General features: G+C 38.7%; 2 protein-coding genes across 2 annotated transcripts; one reads left to right on the forward strand and one right to left on the reverse strand.

Annotated features, from left to right (window-relative positions):
* Positions 1 to 259: 259 nt before the first annotated feature.
* On the forward strand, positions 260 to 11,949 carry LOC145777945 (pyruvate dehydrogenase E1 component subunit beta, mitochondrial-like). Its single transcript, XM_082589308.1, has 9 exons — positions 260 to 397; positions 4,781 to 4,855; positions 6,380 to 6,487; positions 6,713 to 6,811; positions 7,835 to 7,988; positions 9,518 to 9,649; positions 9,903 to 10,105; positions 10,508 to 10,649; positions 11,165 to 11,949. Exons 1-9 carry the CDS (start codon positions 374 to 376, stop codon positions 11,329 to 11,331), a joined length of 1,104 nt encoding a protein of 367 aa, XP_082445434.1. The 5' UTR covers positions 260 to 373; the 3' UTR covers positions 11,332 to 11,949.
* Positions 11,676 to 19,600, reverse strand: LOC145777946 (ubiquitin-conjugating enzyme E2 N-like). Its single transcript, XM_082589310.1, has 5 exons — positions 19,510 to 19,600; positions 18,986 to 19,087; positions 17,642 to 17,786; positions 12,898 to 13,038; positions 11,676 to 12,620 (listed from the first exon to the last, which is right to left on the reverse strand). The coding sequence occupies exons 1-5, from the start codon at positions 19,537 to 19,539 to the stop codon at positions 12,583 to 12,585; spliced, it is 456 nt and encodes a 151-aa protein (XP_082445436.1). The 5' UTR covers positions 19,540 to 19,600; the 3' UTR covers positions 11,676 to 12,582.
* Between the last annotated feature and the right edge of the window lie 935 nt (positions 19,601 to 20,535).

The raw sequence follows: 20,535 nt of genomic DNA on the forward strand, positions 1-20,535 counted from the left end.
TTTGCAATGATGTTTTTCGAATAAAGTATTGAATCAAATTCGTTTAGTTTACAACAGTTTGGTCTGCAATATACATCATGGAAAGCAATTAACTGTTTTTCTTGCCAATAAACTAACCAGCAAAATCACATATCAGAGTTGCACAATTTTGTTTTGTCTTCGGCCAACTCAGCTACCCAAGCAAAAATAGCGGATTTTCAATCATTTTCCTACCATATGTCGTCATGGTTCAATGACCTTCATTTACTCCAACAAAAGTAAAACACAACTCCATAAAAAAACTCAAGGTTACAGTCAAGTTTATTTTGAAACAAATTGCTTTTTTACAGGTAGCTAGATTAGGTATTTTCCTAGGGATTGCAAATCTTTCAATATGGTTTTGTTTAATTTATTGAAGGTATGACACTGCATCATGGTTTGTTGATTAATTGAGTTCTAAAACCTAATCATATCATTAGCCTAGCTTAGTGGTTTTGCACCCGAATCAAGATCACATGGTGCTTGTTCAACTCTCGGGGTGTGCACTTGAGCAACTCATTCTAAGGACTGCTTTCAGCAGCTTTCGAGCTTGACAGCAGTGAAGTTTATTGCTTGTTAAAGTGTTGTTGGTGAATTATTCCATCCACTAGAATAACTAGATGCTGCAAAATGGAGAGAAGTCTGTAAAATGAGTTGCTCAAGCGCATATCCTGAGAGCTGAGCCAGCATCACTTAATCTTGCAGTTTCTTCCTTTACAAATCCTGACATTTAACCAAGCAAACTATATTTTTAAGAAGTACTACTGCATATTAATAATTTTAAAAAGCAAGGATAATCGCTTCAAATACAGCTTAAGTATCAACAGGGTGGTGACTAGGGAGAAGTGCATAATATTCATTTCCTCAGCAATAATAATAATCGTGTTTTTATTTGCGCCCATTGCAATAACATACAGACACTGCAATCACAGATGCGATACAACAGATGACAGGAAACAGCAAAGTGACATAGTCTTCGAGTCAGCTGCTCCCCTTATTTTGGCTTGCCATTAAGTGTCTTTGCCGAGACACAGCCGTGTGCTCTGGAGCGGTGTCAAACACACGTCCTTTCAAACGTCGCGCAGACGTTCTCATCACTCGGCTATTCAGCCGACAAAACAACAAAGCAAAGTAAATTATTTAGAAACTGAAGTCAGAATAAATCAACACAAACATCAAGAAATTTTGCTCAGACTTTGTTTAGTTTCAAAGTATTTTTTATAAGAAGTTTTGTTTAATTTCGATTGTTTTAATTTAGTTACACAGAAATTTTGTTTGACTTCAAATATTTTTTGTTTTGACTAGCTTAACCCTTATTAGCACAGGGATTTTAGGTAACTTAATCGGCACAGATGTTGACAAATTGTCAACATGGCATTTCCTTGTGTTTTTGATACAAATGCGCTAGTTTCAAAGTGAAGTTGTTATTTTAGATGATTTGATGTTGATAAAACCCTAATAAAACCTTAACAAAACAACCATTAATCCTAATTGGGAGGTCTGCTTCCTACCCAGGACATAGTTTTCGCTTACTAGCTCTCAGATAAAAAGCAAAGAAATCTTAACAAGCGAAGTTTTGCCACGTATATTTCAAACACAAAAACGAAGAAACGTGGAGCACTACAACAAATTGTTCAGCATTCCAAGCAATATTGGTTTTTGTGAAGTTTTCTGTGTCGTGGGCAAACCCGGCGGCTACAAGTGACACATGCAGATCGAGTATGCTTTGCACATCTGTAGCATCTTCCCCGTTTGATACTTTGTACTGTGCGATTGAAAGTGCTTGAACTAGCAGCATCGATAAACCCCAACTTTTCGGCAAGTAGTTTAGTTTCTCCCGCTAATTTTATTTTGTTGACATACGGTTGAGCAAGCTGAAAGCTAAGTTGTTTGAGAAAATTTGTTTTTTTGCTACTCTTCCCATTGCCTCTCATTATGAGAAATGCGTTGTTACTGGCAACATTTATCAAATTGTAATTTATAACCATTGGCCAACGATTTGTTTTCCTCAAGCAATTGAATTCTTCACAGTTTTCATCAAGAGTGTCAACTCCACCTTTATGCTTGTTATAATCCATGATAACTGTAGGTTTCCTGTGAGAGTCAGTGATGGAAACAGAAGAGTGTGAAGAAGACATCATGAGGACATTCCTGTTTCGTTTTGGTACATATGACAATAGCAGAATCTTGTTCAAATGGTCATACAACGCTTCAGTACTTTCCACCTCTCTTCCCCTTACTGATTTGAGCTGCGATGGAACTTCACGGCGATTAGCCATTACTGTTCCTACCAATGTAAGATTTTGAAGCAAAAGATTGCAAACCAGACTATGAGATGTAAAATATCTGTCAACGTATATATCCCGACCACTACCAAAGTAAACAGAACACAGGTTCATCACTATATCATTTGCAAGATTTCTGTGAGGAGCCGAGTCGGGTTCTCTTCCGGAATAAATAATGCCATTTAGAGCAAAACCTGATGTGGCTTCACACAGCCAAAAGAACTTCACACCATACTTCCTTGGTTTCGATGGCATGTATGTTCTTCCAGGAATTTTGCCTCGATATCCGACCAGTTGTTCATCCACAGTCAATGCTTCCTTAGGGATGTAGACGTTGCGCAGACTACTGTTGAATGCTTCCCATACTTCTCGAATAGCAGCTAACCTGTCGTTCCTTTGTCTTTCTGGTCGATTGCGATAGTTATCAAAACGCATGCATCGTAGCAGAAATTTAAATCGATTTAGTGCCATAGCCACCCTATAAAATGGCCTACTGTCAAGAGGATCCCACAATCGACGTAAATCGGTGAAATTATCTCTGTCCAAGCCAGCACGTATGATAATTGCAAGACCTGCCTCAACTTCTTCAATTGTGAAGTTTTTGTGTACAGAATTAGGCAACAGCTTATATTCGTGTCTCACGTCCCTTGCTTTTCTGTTTGTCTCACGTACTATTTGAAGTATAATTTCAGGCCGATAAAATAATTTGAAGGCATCCACTTCAAGTTCAGGAGCAGCATCAATCCGAGGCTGTTGCGTCAATATATTTCTTCTTCTGAGCCTGCCTGGAAAAGGATTTGCATAATAGGTTGCATTGCCAGCTGTTATTGGTACTTGATCTTCATCTTCTGAGGAACCATAATTAGATTCTTGATCTGCATCACTGCCAGTCTGGTCATCTTCACTTTCTTCCTCAAAGACATCTATATCGGGCAGTTCCTCCTCTTCCAAAGGCAGTTCATCAACATCTGGTATGGACTCACATTCACTACTACTTGTAGCCTCAGCATTAGAGTCGCTATCAACATCATCAGAAGTTATTTTTAGTTGTCTTAGGGCCTCTTGAAATGAAAATCTTCTCTGTCTGTCCATCAGTAAAGTTGCACCTTACTGTAACCAACCGAAACAACCTTTGAAATTCAAATAGTTAGCATTTCATGTAAGAGCTAATACACGTGTAAAATCTTGTAAGAGCTAGGGCAAACGTTTCCAACACAACTGCTTAGGCAGTATTTTTCTTCTGAGTTATATCAACTGGCATTCTAACTCCTCCTAGTCCACGGGTTCCCAAACTTTTTTGGTTTTAGGCCCAAATGTCTACCCTAACCCTAACGATTTGTGGCTCACCACGTGCTGTACATTTGGGCACAAACAATTTCTATAAAGATTTAACTCAAAAACAGGCCTTATGTAACTTTCATTATACTTCCTTATAGCCATATTTGCAGCTATTATTTAGTAAATTTCACATAATGTTTCTGAAAAGTAAGCTAGTTCAATAAATGGCTACTTCTCAATTCCCGCTACTCACATCCTTGACTACTCAGTTACTCACCCACTTTGAACTGCTATCTCCCACACAACAGCTAAGACCAATTGTTAGGAGACAATGACATTTCTTGCTAAATAATTAATTATTGTTTTGGAAGTATTATGTTTTGCTGAATAAAACGCATAATTTCTATAATAAAACAATAGAATTTGTTCAAATGGCTCTGTGGCATATTGAAAATGTCTTGGTGGCCTAGTACTGGGACATGGCCCACAGTTTGGGAACCACTGTCCTAGTCAGATAGCGATTCACTAAATACACGTGCAACATTCCTGTAAATAGCCGGTTATCACTTTGTGATAATACCTAGCTACTGCATAGTGGCTTTAAATTTCAAACTCCTATTGTTTCTGATTGTTGACATTTTGTCAACAGATGTGCCGATTAAGTTAAAACGCAAATAACTCATTGTGGAAACAATTTAACGTTTTGAAATCTCTACAGCAGTAAGCTACTCAAAAGTTTTCCTTCGTCACTGAATGTTGCTGAGCTAGTGCATAAGGAGCGAGAGCAATCTCACACAAAAAAGTCGATGTTGACAAAATGTCAACACATGTGCTGATAAGGGTTAAAGTAGGTCAATAGCCTATTAAATCCTCAAAGGAAAAGCCGTGAAACCAAAGGATTTGAATTTTGACCTGGTGTGCAATCAAAGAGCTTCAATTTGTTGCAGTATTGCTTGGCAAACAATTCAAATCCAAATTTCAAGAAATTTTTAAATATAAAGTCTTTCTATTCTCATATAAACTGAAATCTTGAAAAAAAATTTTTCATTACAGTTTCACTTTGTTTCTACAAAAGAAAGCAAATTTTCAATGATCTAAAAAAAATTGAAATCAGTGTTTTCAGATTTTTAAGTTTGTCGTGCTCTCTATCCAGGACTTCAAAATTTTCCAAATTACAACTTTTTATCTTCAAATTTCAGGTTGGCACATCATTAATACGGCAATCAGGATGTCGTCACATTTCCATTTCATCTCGTGCTCTTGCACCAACAGAGGTAGCCATTCTATAGTTTTTATTTTTATGGTATATATATTGTAGGACTAAGTTTATAGAAACATAGGATCTATTGTTACCTGATCTTCTAATTTTGTGCAGCATAGTTGAAAGCTTCTTTGAAGGTGTTTGACTTTGCTTTGCAAATATGACCTTATTGTAAGGCAGCAATGACATGCTAGTCAATAACACTCTTTGAAAGTGGACGTTTTTTGACCAAAGCAACATTGGTTGCTTTACCAAAGTTTTAGGGAGTAGGAATGAATCAAACGTTCATTGCTTTGCCGAATAATGTTAGTCACCCAAAATTGTGGGTCCCATCTTTGAGCTGGACAGAACACTTTAGAAAAAGCTTACAGCTGCTTTCAACGTAATTTGCCGATGCTTGACAGTTGTCACATTAAGAACTGGGAAGCAGCTGCTTCGATGACTGATATAGTCTTTCGCTGCTTCCTGTCTGTTGTGGTATTTAGATAGCTATGGTACTATTTTATTCGTATTGTTTATAACTGTACCGTACTATTGTCGCAACAGATGAAATAAAAGGTTTCTCTCTCTCTTCTCTCTGCCATATTTGTATGATGACATTTTACTTGTTTGTCATTTTTCATGAGTAAAACGTTATATCGTAGTTTTAAATAACTGGCTTGTAATTATTTTACCCCTGTTTGAATCCTGGTCAGGGTGCCTAAATTTCCATCAAAAATTTCAGTAGTTGACCAAAAATAACAAAGTTCAAAATAAAACTCTTCTTTGTGTACCATGTTTGTTCCAGGCTTCGGCACAAATTGCACAGTTATTTCCATTTATACCGGTATTTGACTGTATTCAAAATTGTTCTAGTTGCAACATGAAGGTGATGCTTGAGCTTATTGAGGCGCTGTTTTCCATGTACCTGTTTTCCTTTGGTATTTCTACAAAAAGCAGCATGTTCTAATTTTTCCTTTCTCATATGGCCATAAAATCTTGTCTGTCATTTTATGATGTTGTTCAAGAGAGTTGTGGTTTGATTAGTTTAGAATTACCAACATGACTTTATTATTATCAAAGATGCATATTGTGGAAAAAATTATGCTATTCCTTTTGCTTATTTTTTTGTGAAATTACCTACAAGATGAGGCATAATGATATATAAAAAAAATATGATTTTTCAGCAGGATATAAAGTTTGAACAAAGATATTAATAACTTCATAAAGTTAACTGCATAAACTAAACATACTTTCTTGGCCTGTATTAATAATAGTATTTGCTTACTTAACATTATCTGAAAGACTGTTTAAACAACATAGGCATTAGGCAATCTTGCCAACGATTGCCAGGCTATTGCTTTACATTGCATTGCATAGTTTGTAAAAAGCTGCCTATGTGCCCATGTGGGGTAAAGAAAGCAAGAAAGTAGTTTCACTGGATATTTCTGCTGCTGCAAATAATATTTCTGCTGCAACTGATATTTCTGATATTGATATTTCTGCTGAAAATGTCACAGTCCTTCAAAAGTGACTTTTACCTTATTGATTATGTTAGATGTATGTTCGTGATGCGTTGAACTCTGCCATGGACGAAGAGATGCACAGAGATGAAAGTGTGTTTCTTCTTGGTGAGGAGGTTGCCCAGTATGATGGAGCTTACAAGGTCATTTGTTTGTAGTTGGAATGGTTTAAGATAAATTTGCAATTATATTTCTACAGCTCTGCTTAACATTGTGATTGTTTTATTACAAAAATAGTTCATAATGTTTATCAGAATATCTCATCATAGATCAACAGGTATTAGATTAGTTGGGGAAGCATTTTGTGTTTCATTTAACAGAATCGAATTTATCTATCTTGGTCAATCTGTATTTTCCTTGTTCTAAAGGTGAGTCGTGATCTATGGAAGAAGTACGGTGATGATAGAGTCATTGACACCCCCATCACCGAGATGGGATTTGCTGGACTGGCAGTTGGAGCAGCAATGGTTGGTAGTGACTTTGTTATTTTGTCAGTAGGTCATCAACTTGTAACGCTGGGTTTATTTTTTCGCTGAGACTTTTCGGTCATTTGTCCGAAATGACTTGAAAAAATTCGGTCATTTTTTATTCATTTTGGTCAATTTTAGTCATTTTTGGTCATATATCTAGTCAATTGACTATATATTTTTTTGACATTTTGACCAAATTGACTATATTTTTTTCGGACATTTTGCTAAAAAATCGGTCAATGACCGATAAATGACCGAAAAAAAACCCAGCTTGTAAGTAGTGAGTATTTTAGTGAGAGGAAGCTTGCATGGTGCAGGCAATAATGTGTGTATGGTGTTATCTGTTATTGGCCAGACAAAACAAATAATTTACAAAACTTAGGTTTCACATTTGCGATTTTGTATGTATTGTCCTGCAATCCAATGTGTGTTTGGATTTATGGAGGATGTTAAAATATGGAATTATGTTTTTCTGGTTAATACAAAGTTTTGTATAAAATTTTATTTTGTACCCCCCTTTGTGTACAGTAAGACTATTTTGAGGTAATATACTCACGATTCAGACGTTGTTTGTGCGGTAAGGGCCCAGGGCCTAATTACATGCCTCTTCTGTAACACACCTGGATAAGGGTTTTCTAAATCACATTGTGTTTCTAAACGTTTGCGTTGTTGGAAGAGTATCCACAAAATCTACTTTTTCCCAGATAGCAAATCAGTCGTTTTTTACATTGATTTAACGTCTACACACGTTGAATTGTGGTTCTCTGCAGATGATAAATCAATGTAAAAAATGACTGATTTATGTCTAAATTACCGCTTGGTACTGCTATTTTGCATTCATTAAATGCTGGCATTTGCACAACAGTGACAACATTCTAACTAACCTCTTAGTGGGTAGCCGCTTGCGGCAAAGTTTGGAAAGGTGAAGAACTGGTTTGACTATGTTCAGACACATATTCCCGCAAAGAAACGTCGTGTTCTTTCCTTTGTGATACTTTATAAAGTTCGGTTCAACTCCAGGCAGGTTTGAAGCCCATCTGCGAATTCATGACGTTTAACTTCTCCATGCAAGCGATTGATCAAGTCATAAACTCAGCCGCTAAGAGTCACTACATGTCATCAGGGATGGTTAAAGTGCCCATCGTGTTCAGAGGACCCAATGGGGCAGCCGCAGGTGGGCAGTGTTGAGTGTTTACATTTATCAAGACTTTTTTCACTTCCATATAAGCTGTTTGGAAAATGTTGTTCCTGCTGTTTTTGGGTCCATGTTTTTTAGGCGCAGACAGTTAGGTGCCGGTCAGATAGGCGCGCACACTGTGGCGTCTGGATGTTTAGGTGCGGAGCACTGTGGCGCCTGTTCATTTAGGTGCTGTTCCTAGTAAAGTCTGCAGATTGTATCAGCTTGGCTGGTAGGGCAATGCTTTTCACACAAAATGTTATATTGAACAGAAAAATATGTTGTTTTGTTAATGCGCGTGTAGAGATGAGGTGCAAGACAACGCTCTACTACTCTTGATATTAGCACATCTCCACAGGACATTTGCTATGCATCCTGAACACAGGTTTCAGCCAGATGGAACCTTACTTAATCCGTTATCTTTCGCAATTACTTCTACTCGGGATGGATTGGTCGTGTGGCGAGTACGTATGAGACAACGATCTAGTAAATGAATCCATTTCTATAGGTTATATGAACCCTGGCTACAAGTTGCAAGCATAATGGTGCGACTTTGCTCGTTATTAAACCTAGTCGGGGTTTTGACGGAAAACTAAGTTACTCTTCACTCAAGCCTACCACCCGCTTGAATATAGGCTACAGTATATTTTTACTGATGTTTAGTGTAGTTATTATTTGACTCACTAAAAGTGAACTCAGTCATGTTCGGAAACTTGAATAATTTATTGATAAAGCTTTCGCCGACGCAAACCTGGACTAACAACAAATAAATGCCGAACACGCGCATTAAAATACAATATATTTTTCTGTTCAATGTAACAAGTTTTGTGTGAAAAGCATTGCCGGTTTAAGCAGCTTCACTCACGAAAGCCATGACATATTTTTCTGTTCAATACAACATTTTGTGTGAAAAGCATTGCCCTACCTGCCAAGCTGATACAATCTGCCGACTTTACTAGGAATAGCACCTAAATGAACGGGCGCCACAGTGCTCCGCACCTAAATATCCTGACGCCACAGTGTGCGCGCCTATCTGACCGGCGCCTAACCGTCTGCGCCTAAAAGACTTGCTCCCTGTTTTTGTGTCTCTTTATTTGATTTGTTAAAAAATGTAAGTTGATCAGGTAGTGCTGTCCCGGATATTCATGTACTTCACTATGCAGGACCCACCCAAAGCTGATCTGTGATCAACGACTTGCTTGAACCATCCTGGTTTGGTAACCATCATAATAAATGTCAGTTCTGATGGTTCGGCACTATCGTGGCACACCATTCTATTGCGTGTTTGTGTATGCGCACAAACATCAGCACCTTCTTTACCATTCTAAAGCATGTGCAACGTGAAGCTTTATGTTGACTGTATTGTAGGCCTATGGTTGGCTAGCGTGGAGATTACACTGATATGATTTACGAACAAAACGTTAGTTGTGCTCGTGAGCTCTCACTTAGCCTAGTGTGGGTGGCGGCCCAGCACAGGCAATTACCATTGCAGTATAACAAGTTTCTCAACTTGGTATATGTTGTAGGAGTGGCGGCCCAGCACTCACAGTGCTTTGCAGCTTGGTACGGGCACTGTCCTGGCCTAAAGGTGGTTTCCCCGTACAATTCCGAAGACTGCAGAGGGTTACTCAAATCTGCTATCAGAGACCCCAACCCTGGTGGGTGGAATGTTTTACTTCGCACGATTGCCCTAGTTGAGTAGTTGCTTTTATCGCTTTTATATCTTCGCCTTTGTAACTACCATTTATGTGATGAGATTCCACACTGGTATACATAAATATCTTCACAAAGCAGCGTATGCTTAATGGGTGAAACATAGAATTCGCAGGTCGACCCCGTTTAATTGTCTCGCGCCAAATTGTCTTGATCCCTATAGTGGAGGGGTTGATTAATTGTCTTCTGTGGTTGCAGTTGTCGTCCTGGAAAACGAGCTAATGTACGGCTCAGCCTTCCCTGTGTCCGATGAGGTCTTATCAGAAGATTTTCTCATTGAAATTGGAAAAGCCAAGATCGAGAGGAGCGGTGATCACGTGACCTTGGTGTCGCATTCCAAGTCCGTGGGCTTCTGCCTGGAAGCGGCTCAACAGTTAGCTGCTGAAGGGATCAACTGTGAGGTGGGTACTGGGTGGATTGTCCTAAGCATTCCTGCGCTGTGTCGTTATGGTTTTTCTGTCTTCTGGCCTTTATTTTGTCAAGCCACCCAGTACAGAAAGGTCAGTTATTCTGTTGGTTGTGACGTAAGTCGGGAAATCACTTGTCGGATCTCTCAAAAAGTTAAAATACTGGACAACAGAAGGTTCCTAGTGACAGAAGCGATCTTGACATGACGGTACAAACTGCAACTTGATTTGTTGATTCTTCAACTGGGCTTCAGGCACGAAAAAAGTTTATTAGTCAGCCATTTTGAAATCTTTGTGTTGAAGTCGTTGGTTGAATGGAGAGAATTGCTATAAAAAGTGCAGGCTCCATTTTATCATTTTCCAGTTACTGTGACGCACTGCTTCCTACTTCTCCAGGTAATCAATCTTCGAAGCATTCGGCCTTTGGACATTGAATGCATCGAAAAAAGCGTGATGAAGACCAATCACTTGGTGACAGTTGAGGGAGGCTGGCCAATGTTTGGCGTGGGGTCCGAGATTTGCGCCCAAATCATGGAAGGTAACTCATGAAATTTACAATCCTGGTAGTTGTGATCCTATCTGACCGCATTGCTATGCAGTAGGTAGCCACTTTTTTGTTTCATGATTGCTTTTATAAAAAAGTAATGACCCACTTCTGCTTTGCTAGGGTCATTTTGTCTTGAGAATCGGTATCTCAGAAACTTTGTATTCATGCAGTATTTGAACTTAGACTACCGTACTTTTGAAACTGATATCTCCCTCCTGCCAATAGAAGGTGCCGTCGCAGGTGACGTCAGTACTATATATCTATCGACCAAAAAGGCTCCCGCGAGGTGGTCGAACCGAACTTTTCATAATTCCCAGCAGTAAGAAAACCGTTGCGCTTAACAAACAGAAAGCTTTTTTCTGTGTTTCCCACCAAGAAATGCATTGAACCGATTGATAATTCTGCATCTTCACTCCAAGGTTATGTTAAGCGTTACGATAGTGGTTTTTAAATAGTGCAAAGTCTGATTCACCAAACTTGCTAGCTAAATATGAAACATTTTACAGGTCCCGCGTTTGACTACTTAGACGCGCCTGCGATCCGAGTGACTGGCGCCGACATACCAATGCCATATGCGCAAGTGCTCGAGAACGGAGCGTTGCCGGATGAAAAAGACATCATTCTATCCGTGAAGAAGACATTGCATCTACAGTCATCGGCACAAAGTGCTTGACCTAATCAACTACAACCATATTATGTTCCACTATGAAATTGCATGAGAAATAGATCTCTTTTGCCAGCAAGTATTTATTTTTTCAACTGCTTTCTCTTCACGTTCGCACAGTTTTTAATAGAAATGTTAAACGTTTGTTTTTGCCAACTTATACAATTTCCGACAATGAGTTATCACCAGATGTCAGCGTGTCTGATGAAACGTATGTGGGAAGTCGGCATATTCATTTGTTCTTTACCTGCGTCCTCATCTTTTGTGACTTGTTCTAGTTTCAAACCGACTGGTGTCAATGTGGTCTTGTCATTCTTCTGTTGTAAATAATTAGTGGTGTTTTTTAAACACCATTATTATCTACTGTTTTTCATATGGAGCGCATTTGAAGTTGTATGTTTCGTCGTGGATTTGGATTAAGTGAAAGTCATTCCTAGTGTCCAACTTCAAGCCCGTATTTTATCACTGAAGTGTTTGAATCGTTACCGATCCGGAATGACGTGGTGGATCCAGGGTCCTCAGATTTTCAAATAAGCTTTGCAACGATGACTGACAAACGTAAATACACAAGCCTGTATTTATTGTATTTGAATGTTTCGTTGAAAATAAAAGTTCGTGGACAATTGGGCAAGGTAGCGTCAAGTATCGGCATTTTTAAACAAAAAATTACGTACGTACGTTTTTTAAGCGTAGACTACAGAGATGAAGTACCTTACTGCGAAGTCCAAAAAGCAATTTTAATTTGAAACAAAGTCTGACGTTATTTTATGAAATGCTCAAATATGAATCAAATACAGTTTTACATTCGAATGCATACAGCATTTCGTAAACGATACAAAACACGTACAATAGTACATGATCTGTTTTGTTGGTTTTCGTGAAGAAGTGGCCATAACATGTTCAAACAACTGCTTATGATACGAAGAGCATTAAGTGATTTCAACGTGAACAGCATACCAGTAATACTTTTGCTGGTCATTGTAGCGAGATGTATGAACCCAAGAGTTTGAAAACTTGTGAAGAAGTTCATTGTAGCGAGAAAACCACTGGCCTAAGGAGCTGTCTCTCTTTATTGTGGCCCGGGGAGGGGAACAAACCACACCATCTCAACAAATAATATAACAATATTAAAAGATATTTTAAGCACGTTTTTTGATTGAAACATGACGTCATCAACCGTCTGCAACGCGGTGTCATTGCTTTGCACACTAGAGCAAAGAGCAACAGAAAAAGTGCATCCAATATTTACGTTGGAGGTGCTCACGGATTGGTAGCATATCTTTTCGTCCAATTTTTCGCTGGAAAGAAACAAACAATAATTGTCAAAGTCAAAAACTTTCCCATAAAATGGCGCTCATGCAAAGTAAGAGAAAAATTGATTACATCACAAGGACTTGTTGCATCGAGTCAAGTGAGCAAAGGATTGAATCTAGAAATTCGAGCAAAACACGTAACTGATGAAATCTGCGCAAAGCAAAGTGGAAAGTTAACAACGAGGTTACCAAAAATATGTTGAATTGGTGTGCACCACACAACCCACACTTTTGAAGCTCAACACAGTACGCACTACAGCACCTGTGGCGATTGCTTGAATTTCGTTTCCCTTCCATTGTTCCGCCACATCATTAGCAAGGGGATCGTCAGGGTTAGGGGCACTCAATAAAGCTTGAATAGATAATAGAACTGTGCGCATTTGTAAGGCAGGACTCCATTTGTCTGCATGTCACACAAAACTAGTCGGAATTTGCATCACCGTTATTTTTCACTGCACATTTATGATACCAAAGACAGGCAAGACACAACAATACCACAGGGTTGAGCATTACAACAGTATATATTTTACATATTTACAAAATAGTTTAACATTCAAACGTTTTCGGCTTAACCTAAGCCCTCATCAGGAATGGCTTAGGTTAAGCCGAAAACGTTTGAATGTTAAACTATTTTGTAAATATGTAAAATCTATACTGTTGTAATGCTCAACCCTGTGGTATTGTTGTGTCTTGCCTGTCTTTGGTATAAAAAAGCAAACTCTCTCCCGAAACTACATTTATGATACTCTCACAGTTTTTCACTGTTCGACCAACTTTATGAAACATATACCAGAAAGATCAAGCAAAGCTAGTTCAATTCTCGGATGAGCGCTTGAGCAAAATACTTCAATGGCTTTACTGACTCAGTGTTGCCCACCATGATGCAATACCTCAAACCGCAGACTACAAAACAATGCATCGTGATGTCAGGCGCATGACGTGATAATTACCAGGGGTGTAGTCAACACACAACACATGTGTCCACTTTTTCAATAACAGTCCAGGCCTCGAAATTCCGGCGGTCATGGCGGACATGACCTCGAATCTTTGCCGAAGCCGACTCATTGGTCGGTCATAAATGACCGCCGCAAAATTCTTGACAAAAATAGAGCTAATGCAGCTAAAAGATATTTCACATTTGAATTGTTACAATTGTTTGTTTAACGTGAACAAATACGGAGCTGAAACAATAATAGTACAGGCAATTGCTTTACATATCACATTAGGGTGGCGTGGTTAACGAGCTGATGGCAAAAGTAGCCATTTTTACATCATTTCAACACCTTGCAATGTTGCCTTGAAATAAAGTTGTCTGAACTTTTCGGTAGGATATGTATTCTAATTTTAACAATGAGGACTATTGCGTTACATTGATCGTTTGTTAAAAAGAAACGTCACAGAGAAGCAAGTCTCAGCTGGGTTCCGCACGTGCTTAGGCGAATGTGGCGACCTTATTCACGCTGATACTGATAGAAAAAGAATTTCTGCACGGAAGGGAGCGTGTTAGACTAACACTATTGTGTTAGTTAGTTAACACTATTGAGGGCTAACACTATTGATATTGAGTCACTGATGCGTATTTGTCTGGACGGTCCTGAGCTAGAGATTTGCGACCCCGCGCCGGCAGTAGGTAGGCACTTTAACGGTAGCCACTTTAACAAGTCGAAATTCTGCCACTGAAATTGACTACAATGCAACCGCCAACCAATTACCAATCAGAACGTGTTATAAGAGGCTACCGTCCAATTGTGACCCTTCTAGCACTCATCCAGAGAGTTAATGCTTGTTTTGAACTTTATTTGGTAATTACAGAAGAAAAAGAGCAATAGCAGTGGTGAGAATCGAACACGCGTCAATGAAATGACTATTTCTAACCCTAACCCCTAAGCCAACCAGCTGACAAAAAATCCATCACTTAATTTGCTTTCTATCATCTTCTTTTCGCCATTTTTTACGTCACTTAAACCGTAGCTTATGATTGGTTGGCGGTTTCATCCTAGTTAATTTCAGTGGCAGAATTTCGACTTGTTAATGTGGCTACCCACTTTAACATGCAGATATCCAATCCAGCACGAACCAATCAGAAGCTACGCTTTTCATGACGTCATCAAGATTGCGTTTGGGAAGAATAAAGGAAAAACGCAAATTCTAGCTAAATTAAATCATCGCTTTGCCATCGGTTGGCTTGGCGCATTGGGTTAGGGCGGTAGTAGTCATTACAATGACGTGGGTTTGATTCCCACCTCTGCTATAGCTCTTTTTTCTTCTGTAATTACCAAACAACTAACTACTATAGCTCTTTTTTCTTCTGTAATTACCAAACAAAGTTCAAAGTAATTATTATTTCTCTGGCTGAATGCTGGAATGGTCACAATAGGAGATAACGTACAGATAACGTAGCATCTCATTGGTTCGTGGTTGGATTGGATACGCGCGTGGATTATTAGAAATCTGCTTGTTAAAGTGCCTACCCCGGCAGTAGCCTAATCGCTTGGCACAACGATTCTATAACGCGAAAACCACGGAATAAGTGATCGTAGTTGCTTTTGTAATAAAGAAATTTGGATTGATGTTTTCGATTGTGTTTATTGCGTCGTTACACGACTGTCATTAACGCACTGATTTATTTGCAAGCGATCTGCTCCAGTATACTTCAGGGTCGGTTAATTAAGCCATCAACCATTGTTTGTTTGTTTGTTTGTCATATCTTTATCCTGCATTGCGGGAAATCGGACTTGAGCGCTATGCATCGGTGTACGCCTTCCGACGTACCCCTGACCCACGCTGCAGCCGACGGCAATGTCTGTTTCCGGTTGTCTACTCTACTTATGACCAGGGCCGGATTTAGCTGATGGGGGGCCCGGGGCACTTTTAGATCGGGGGGCCCCCATGCAAAAAAATTTTTGCGCCTACGGCGCGAAAAACGATTTCTACGTCTACAGTAGCATCAGTCCAGTACTGCACAGCATTTTGCAGAAACTTTAAAGGCCAAAAGGAAAAAAATAACACAAAATCACATTTTAACCACATAGGGGGGCCCTTCAAAAGTCGGGGGGCCCGGGGCAACTGCCCCCTCTGCCCCCCCCTAAATCCGGGCCTGCTTATGACTTAAAGTTGGTACTACCCATTACTCGAAATCGATCACTGCGTAGAGGCAATTATCGTAAAGTTTCTTGCCCAGAGAAACAACAGCAAGTGCGGGTGGCTGGAGTTAAACATGCAGGCTCTCGACTGCGAGCCCAACGCGCTAACCACTCGGCCACTGCTGCGGACATTGCAGAGTTATTCTGTTGTAGAAAATCTTCTTCTACAAACACGACTACACTATACTGTATTGTGATTTTGCGCAAAATCTACATGCAAAAAATATGTCCAGTTGAGATATTAAATGTCCGCTGAAAGGGCCAGTCCGGTAGGACATGCTTGACCGCCGGAAAAAAGTACAAATTTCGAGGCCTGAACACATGTAGTTTTTTAGAAAAACTCTCTCGAAACTGTGATTTCAACATTCCGTGTCTCAACATTCCGTGTCTCCGTGTCTCACAAGTTCTTTCAAACCTCAACATCGCTTTCTTTTTTGAGCCTTAGACCAGCGGCAATTTGTCTGGTGCCTGATTAAAACTTGGTGAAAACACAATTTTCTACAGATAGGCTACAAATCATGTGAGAATGTTAATTATAAAATTTTCAGCATTGAGAAAAAGCCAAAAAGGAAGTTCAATCGCTTACAACAGGGGTTACCAACCTTTTTTGCATGTGGGCCACTTTGGCACTTAGGAGAGCTGTGGCGGGCCGCACTAATACAATTTTAGGTAGGTTGACTATTATGCTAGAAAAGAACGCATTTCGTACCCAGTATCCAGCGTTACATGTTGTTTATATTTATCTTAGAATACCACAGCAACAAAATTAATCGATCAACGCTACTGCCAGGCCAAGCTCCTTTAACAACACTTTTGACTTTCTTTAACAATGCCTAATAAATGAGGCCACTTGTTTTGCGCACTTATAGCGAGGCGAGCGGTTTCATCAGAATATTCATCGCCAAGCAAGAGTGGTATTGTCACTTCGCTTCAGAAAAGATATCTTGCAATTAACAGTTTCAGTAAACAAGGAAATGTTTGACACATCGCAATACAGGCAACAATAGTGACCTGCAAACATATCAGCGAAAATAGGCACCAATAACAAGGAGAAAGAAACCAGGCACCATGAAACAAACGCTTGTGGAAATCACCGAAAAAACGTTTCTATCGTAACTCATGAACAGTGTTCCCTCTAAAGAAGCAATGAATTGGTTTTTCATCCCTTTTGTGAGAGTTTATAAAACCGTCTTTCCTTGATTATTAGACAAATGTCACTTGCGGTGCTTATTACCATAACAAGAATTGTTGATTAACAACATTTTGCTAAATATTTTCATAATACCAGAAAAAGTCTTTAAATTTATATATAATATTTTTCCAATTTATTATAAATTGAGTTGGCATAAAAGAACAAAACTTGCATAAAAGAACACTGCTCATGAAACCCAATAACGGTGAAACGCACACTAGTGTTTACAGGACATTTACAAACTTAAAATAAGCAATCCTATGCTCACAGAGATTTTCTAAATTCGAAAACAGATGTTTTGATCAACCACTGGGACAGTGTGGCTGGACATCGCATTGGAATAACTTTAAGCGACCCCCACCTAGAACTACAATCTGATTGGTCGGTCGGTGGAATCGTATGCAAAGTGAAAATATGCTTCCCGGAAAGTATTTTTTGCCTTCATGCTCTTTAATTCCTCAAGAAAAGTATTTTTGGTTATACTTGTACGCTGATACTGTTTGCGGGCCGCACATAAAAGCGTGGCGGGCCGCATGCGGCCCGTGGGCCGCCAGTTGTTGACCCCTGGCTTACAAAGTATGGATTACAGACGGTATTACCTAAAAATAACGCTTTGGACAGAACTTATAATAGTGTACATTGGATTAACCATGCTAACGCACCAACGTTACCTTTCAATATATCTAAGCAAATTCTTCCAATCTTATCTATGTTTGGATGATAAATTTTTGTAATGAAACGAACTTTAGGAGCAGACATAGGATATTCTTCAGGAAGAAAAAGCTCCAATTTAAATTTTCCGGCTTCAAATGGAGACTGAAAAAGGTAATATTAAATTTTTGTGGTGACAACCCTTTTGTCGTCAGTCTGTGGTTTCTACAGCTCATAGAACTACTTTTATCTTAACAGTGGTATTTGCTCTAATAGCAAAGTTTTGTTGATTATTTTTAAAACTTTTTTATACCAAAGACAGGCAAGACACAACAATACCACAGGGTTGAGCATCACAACAGTATATTTTTTACATATTTAGAAATAGTTTAACATTCAAACGTTTTCGGCTTAACTTAAGCCCTCATCAGGAATCTGCCAATATTTATAAAATACAATAAATTTCAACTTCTTGAAAGTAACTACCGTAACTGACTAACTAAACAACAACTATAAGCATCAAGAAACACGCAACGATTGAAAGCAATAGTGTGGAAAACATACAGACAGACGGAAAACAAATTACATTAGGAAAAAGGCAACTGCATGATTAAGTAACAAAGGAATTTGCACCACGGGGTACGTGATACAACTAGTAAATGTTGTGAAGAATAACTTTATTTATCAACTCTCGACAAGTCAAAGCTTCTACAAGTATGCAAAACTGCTAGTATGAGCTTACTAATAAGCTTTCTCAATCTGAGGATAAAAAATCCAACAATCATCGATCTAGGATTAAACAGGACAAGTTTTTGACGGCCGCATTAAATTTTCACATCACAATTTTACTATTTTTTTTTCTTGAAATTTGGCCTAAGCTTTAATATTGTTGAGCCCAGACAAGGGTTGCCGATAGTGTTCCCGTGGAATGCATGCAGCCCACACTTTGGGCACAGCTGCTGTAAATGGTCGCCTTGATTCATATTCAGACCTCAATATTGAGCACTTTATTGACTAGCAGTCTAGCACATGATATGAATCTACTCTAGCAATATGGAGTTATGAATCTAAACACCCCATACGGTATGTGTTTTGCCCAAAAGCTACACATCAACATTCAACAACCATCGGGGTATTTGCTTGAGCAACGGACTTTAAGGACTGCTCTCCATTCAGCGGCACCTAATAAACAGAATAATTCCCCGGCAACAAGACTTCAACAATCGGAAACTCCACTCTGTCAATCTTGATGACCGGCCTGTGTCAGTGATTCAATGCCTCAACAAGTATATATGTGAAACTGTCAGAATTAAGCTTTCCCAGTCCGAGGATAAAGATTCAATCAATGCTATCATTAAACTCACATCTTTAGGGCCATCGATTGTAACATGAAAATATCGTAAATTGTTTTGATCAGGCTCTGCATGAATTCCAGGAACAGGTTCTGACAACAATCGTTGTGTTTCCTGAATAAGATTTAAATTATATCATATATGAATATATATTTAAAACTTGTGGTGTAAAGTACAAGCATTGTGGAATCATCTCATGTACGGTAATCACTGTAATGACATACATTTCAGTTTATTTTTACATCTGACCATCACATCGAAAAACAATATAAATATATATATATATGCCAAACATAGCAAAAGGGTGGAAGTGACTAAATATAGACTTTATAACAGGTATAATAGGCTACTAAAGCAGGACAACCAGTTAAAAATATGGCACAGTTACTTTCACTGCAATACTATACGCAATCACAAAATATTAAATGCTCACTACAAGATATTATAATTATGAAAACTTCTGTCAAATTAGTCAATGAATTTTCTTGTAGTGAGCTTGTTGCCTAGTAAGCCTACTAGTTATAAAAAACACAAACCTTAATAATACGTCTTGGTAAAGCAGACATCCCAAGCTTTTATCTTTTTAAACCAACCCTATTGTTTAGTTTTTATCCTTCCAAAACCCTTCACAAAAATCAAAGAAATTTTCAAATGACAAACATCAAAAGCATACAAATAGCCTACTGAAAACACACTTTCTAGTAGTAACATTGCTTAAATACCGTAATCAATCTTACAGCAGTTTGATATATCATACAAAGGGAAGTAACACCCCAAAAAGGTTAGCCCTTACACTTGCGACAATCTGAAATGCATGTCCCAAAGGATGAGATTTGTAGACCTAAGAACACCATTTATAGATATTAGGGTGGCTCTTATTTGGCAAAAAATGAAAAAAATTTGAATTTTGTTTGGGACACCCTTTTAAATAGTGAGGTTGTCAGAAAAAATAACTCTTGCAAAAAATTTTTGAATTTGAAATTGATTTAGAGGTGGCCCTCCCCCCCTAAAGTTTCGCGCCCTCCTCCAAAATACCAAATCTGCATATCTCAAAAACTGCTTGAGCTAGAGATACGGTTTTTGTGTCAAAACATGCAGAAAGCATGATTTCCTATCTGCTTTCAGAACAGTGAATGCGTCTATCTTGAGTAGAAAAGCAGTTATTTAGAAAAAAACTGTTTTCGGTATTCTAGCACAAAACAGTGCTAAACAAGTATTGTGGCCCAAGCTATTCAATAAACAAAGTTCATAAACTAACCTGTAAAACTGGTAAAGCAATAAACGAAATAAGTATTCCTAAACTTTTATGCATTCATACATAGCTAAAATGCCCATTTTTTGTTAGATTCCTTGGAGAAACTCCTTAGCGTGGAATCCGCTTTCAAGCTTCAGGTGCTATGCAATATGCATCGCACCTGTTGGATGGCGAAGGCAATTTATGCAAAAATCTTGGTCTGCATTTATGGTATCTGTCCGAAGAAATGGTTGGACTAGCCTTGTTTGACTCTCGATTGTCTATGGAAAGAAAAGCTAATGGTGGCAACCATGTTAGATGAAACAGC

The sequence above is a fragment of the Aplidium turbinatum genome, chromosome 10 (assembly GCF_918807975.1).
Source record: "Aplidium turbinatum chromosome 10, kaAplTurb1.1, whole genome shotgun sequence".
NCBI classification, from domain to species: domain Eukaryota; kingdom Metazoa; phylum Chordata; class Ascidiacea; order Aplousobranchia; family Polyclinidae; genus Aplidium; species Aplidium turbinatum.